The 3,130-nt window shown below is 40.3% G+C and overlaps 1 protein-coding gene across 1 annotated transcript; it reads left to right on the plus strand.

Annotated features, from left to right (window-relative positions):
- Positions 1-329: 329 nt before the first annotated feature.
- LOC106130630 (uncharacterized) lies at positions 330-3,130 on the plus strand. Its single transcript, XM_013329526.2, has 5 exons — positions 330-419; positions 855-998; positions 1,522-1,644; positions 2,137-2,223; positions 2,882-3,130. The coding sequence occupies exons 1-5, from the start codon at positions 330-332 to the stop codon at positions 3,128-3,130; spliced, it is 693 nt and encodes a 230-aa protein (XP_013184980.1).

The raw sequence follows: 3,130 nt of genomic DNA on the forward strand, positions 1-3,130 counted from the left end.
TTGTCACGAACACTTTGACTTTATGACGCAACTGATCCAAAGTACCATACAGTTGACTACTTAACGTAGAAAACTGAAATTTTGATAAGTAAGTTCATTAAAGGATACATAACAAGAAAAATTATGGACTTAAAAGAAGTCGCTAGAATAAAAAAGCGTATGGTGGTTTGTGCACGACAAAAAAGGTAACAAACGAAAAAAAGTTATAATATTCGAAATACAAATGTGATTTCACATCGCGAGCTGTCAAAATGACTCAGTCAACGTGTTGCAGTGGAGCGAGCAGTTTGTTCAGCATCATGGTATGATGGTAGACCGGCCAGGTCGCCATGATTACTGTGGCCGCCGTCGTCGTGGTAGTAGCGTTGTTGCTACTCGCAGTTCTGATCAAATGGAAATGGACCGGTGCTATTTACAAGGTGCTGTTTACACATACATACTTTATTAGGATAAGCGCTGTTGGATACCAAAACTATACTTCGGCAATTTTTGGTAGCTCTGTAAAAAGCACGGTATTTTATGATTTATGACCAAATAAATAAATAAAAGGCTGATCATTTGTCATTTATATATATTTTATACACTTTTGTGTGAAAAGCGACTTCCCGCCAAAAAGCCGTAGTTGTTTAAGTACTTTGAAGAAATCATCAAAATAGTTACAAATTATTATACAACAAATATTATACAAAATATAAAAATAACGTTGAAAGTTTTCCGGAACACAAGTGGCTTAAATATTACCTGCTAAGTTTCTGACCAGACTTCATAATTTCAGTAAGTCCCAAATCATATGACTGAAGAATTATAATAGGTCTTTCCCAAAATGGAAAACAACTTGTTTTTGTCTATACCAGACTGAGGAGTGTCCCCCATTCACGCCTGTGCAACTGGTACATCGGCTGTGTCCCCACAACAACGTGGTGCAGAGCTTCGAGGTGGAACAGAAGGACAGCCTTGACGAACATCTGGATGTTCTCACCAGGAAACTAGCCGAGAAGGTAACCTATATATATTGAACTCACGAAAGTGTTCTTTGTCGTTACCTTCTCCCACTTTTTACGTGGGGTCGGCACAGTGTGTTAGTTTTGAACCCACGAAAGTACTCACTTGAATAATATGATGACTTTTCTTAAGAAGGTTGTAGAAGTTTTGAAGGTGAGCCCCTTCGAACCTTTTCTTCCTTCTGGCGTTCCTCCCGGCTACATTCTCACCTCTCAGGACAGGAGGTTTCCTAACGCTGTTTTCCAAGAGCAACGCTCGTTAGTATTTAAACAAAGTACATAACTTTGAAAATAGTCATTGGTACTTACATGGCCGAGGTTGTATTTGGTTTGGCACGATGTGCCTTTTATCCGCATTTTAATACTTATTGTTTCTACCACCAAGCTCGTCATGCTCATTATTTATCTAGATCTGCGGCGAGAATTCAAGGATAATGGTCAAAGTCCCACCCTTCACTCCTCTGCTGAGAGGTAAGGATGTAACCTGGGTTTAAGCCCTGAACAATTATCTTATTAACAGGAAGGTCGATTGCGCATCTCAAAGTCCAAGATCCGGGAGACGCAGCACGAGATTGACAACTTGCACGCCATCGACCAGGATGTGAGAGTCAAGTACAGGGAGATCATGGAGTCTTTACGATCGGTGTGTAAGAAAGTTGGCATAAATCCTTACGGTTACGAAGGAAAAATAAAGATGATTGCAATTTTTTGATACTAAGTAAATTTATATTCAATTAGGAAAAAAAAGCAGAATGACAATAATAGAAACAACAATTACGGTAGTTTTTAACTGTAACAAATAATTCTCTCCTAGAATTAGTTCGTGCCCTGGGTCCACCTACAGCTCCGACCACGATGGAGAGGAGACGTTAAGAAACAAAATTAATAAGAAATATCCTGATGCCTTGAACAGTAGTTCCTAGGTCAAGACAATAAAACGGATCCCAACAATCTATAATTTATTTTGCTATGTGATTTGTACTGATCTGATTTTGGTCATAACATAATCGTTCAGGTAGTATATCTCCAAAATTAATTGTTAATAGTTGCATTACCTAATGCAAGTCTTCCTTTGCTATTACTCCCAGTTTGAGTCAATTCACGGAACCCATACAGATTGTTCCGTTTCTTTCAGGACCTTCAAACCAACGAGAGTGACTGTAAGAAGTTGCAGGAGCAGATCGAGTGGGTCTCCAGGCGGCGCGCTGAACTGAGGGACGAGGCACGTACACCATGTCATGTTGACAGTTGTCAAAAAAAGTGTTTCCACTTCGTGCGATAGCAGAAATATTGATTGATTGATCCTGTCTTTGCTAGTACCCACCAGCTTCTCATTGGCTATGATTAGTGTAATTTTTTGCCCTTCTGCAACCTATAGATTCCCCGGCTCTTCTCTTCTCCAGAGAAGTGAGGACGCGACCAGGAGTAACGCCAGGAGATGATAACGAACGATTAATTTGCATTCTTTTCAATCTCATTTGTATGTGTGCAGTGTGATTTCCGACATTTCTATACCTTTCCCAACCATTCTATATCTTTCCCTTGGGTGTCGTAAAAGGCGACCAAGCGATAGGCTTATAAACTTGGGATACCTACTTGGGATTGTTGGTAATCTCTTTATTATAGTATCATTAGTTAATGCTGTAAATAAAATCAAGACTTGTTCCTAAACTGCACTCGTACTTGTGTTTTCTGATTTTGAAAAAAAATATGTATAGATTTTGACCAGCGAACGCGCCACACGCCAAGCCTTCGAGCCATTACACAGGAGACTCTTACAAGAATTCGATACACAGAACGTCGTAGGCGAAGTAATTACTTTTCTTTTTTTTCCCGTTTCATTGACAGATTTGTCACAATTAACATTTTTATAAAAACAGGTTCGTATAGGGCAAATGCGGTACGGCGAGGCGGCCGCAGAATTGGCAAGCAATCTGTCGGAGTTACAACGTGGTAGAATGCCTGACAGAGTGATAGATAAGCCACAGAACCAACATTCTCATGTGTGCTTGAGACACAGGAAGGAGCCCCACCTACCCACGGCGTCCTCGGTCAAATCCCTGGTCATTAAATCCCCGCCAATGTCGGATGAAGCTGTCCTGTCGAATATACATCCAGCGTTTAAGTGA

Source organism: Amyelois transitella, chromosome 23 (genome assembly GCF_032362555.1).
Source record: "Amyelois transitella isolate CPQ chromosome 23, ilAmyTran1.1, whole genome shotgun sequence".
NCBI classification, from domain to species: domain Eukaryota; kingdom Metazoa; phylum Arthropoda; class Insecta; order Lepidoptera; family Pyralidae; genus Amyelois; species Amyelois transitella.

Coding starts and splice junctions, on each gene's coding strand:
- LOC106130630 (XM_013329526.2), top strand. CDS start 330: ATGATTACTGTGGCCGCCGTCGTCGTGGTAGTAGCGTTGTTGCTACTC. Junction 420..854: donor GGACCGGTGCTATTTACAAG/GTGCTGTTTACA, acceptor TGTCTATACCAG/ACTGAGGAGTGTCCCCCATT. Junction 999..1,521: donor CCAGGAAACTAGCCGAGAAG/GTAACCTATATA, acceptor TCTTATTAACAG/GAAGGTCGATTGCGCATCTC.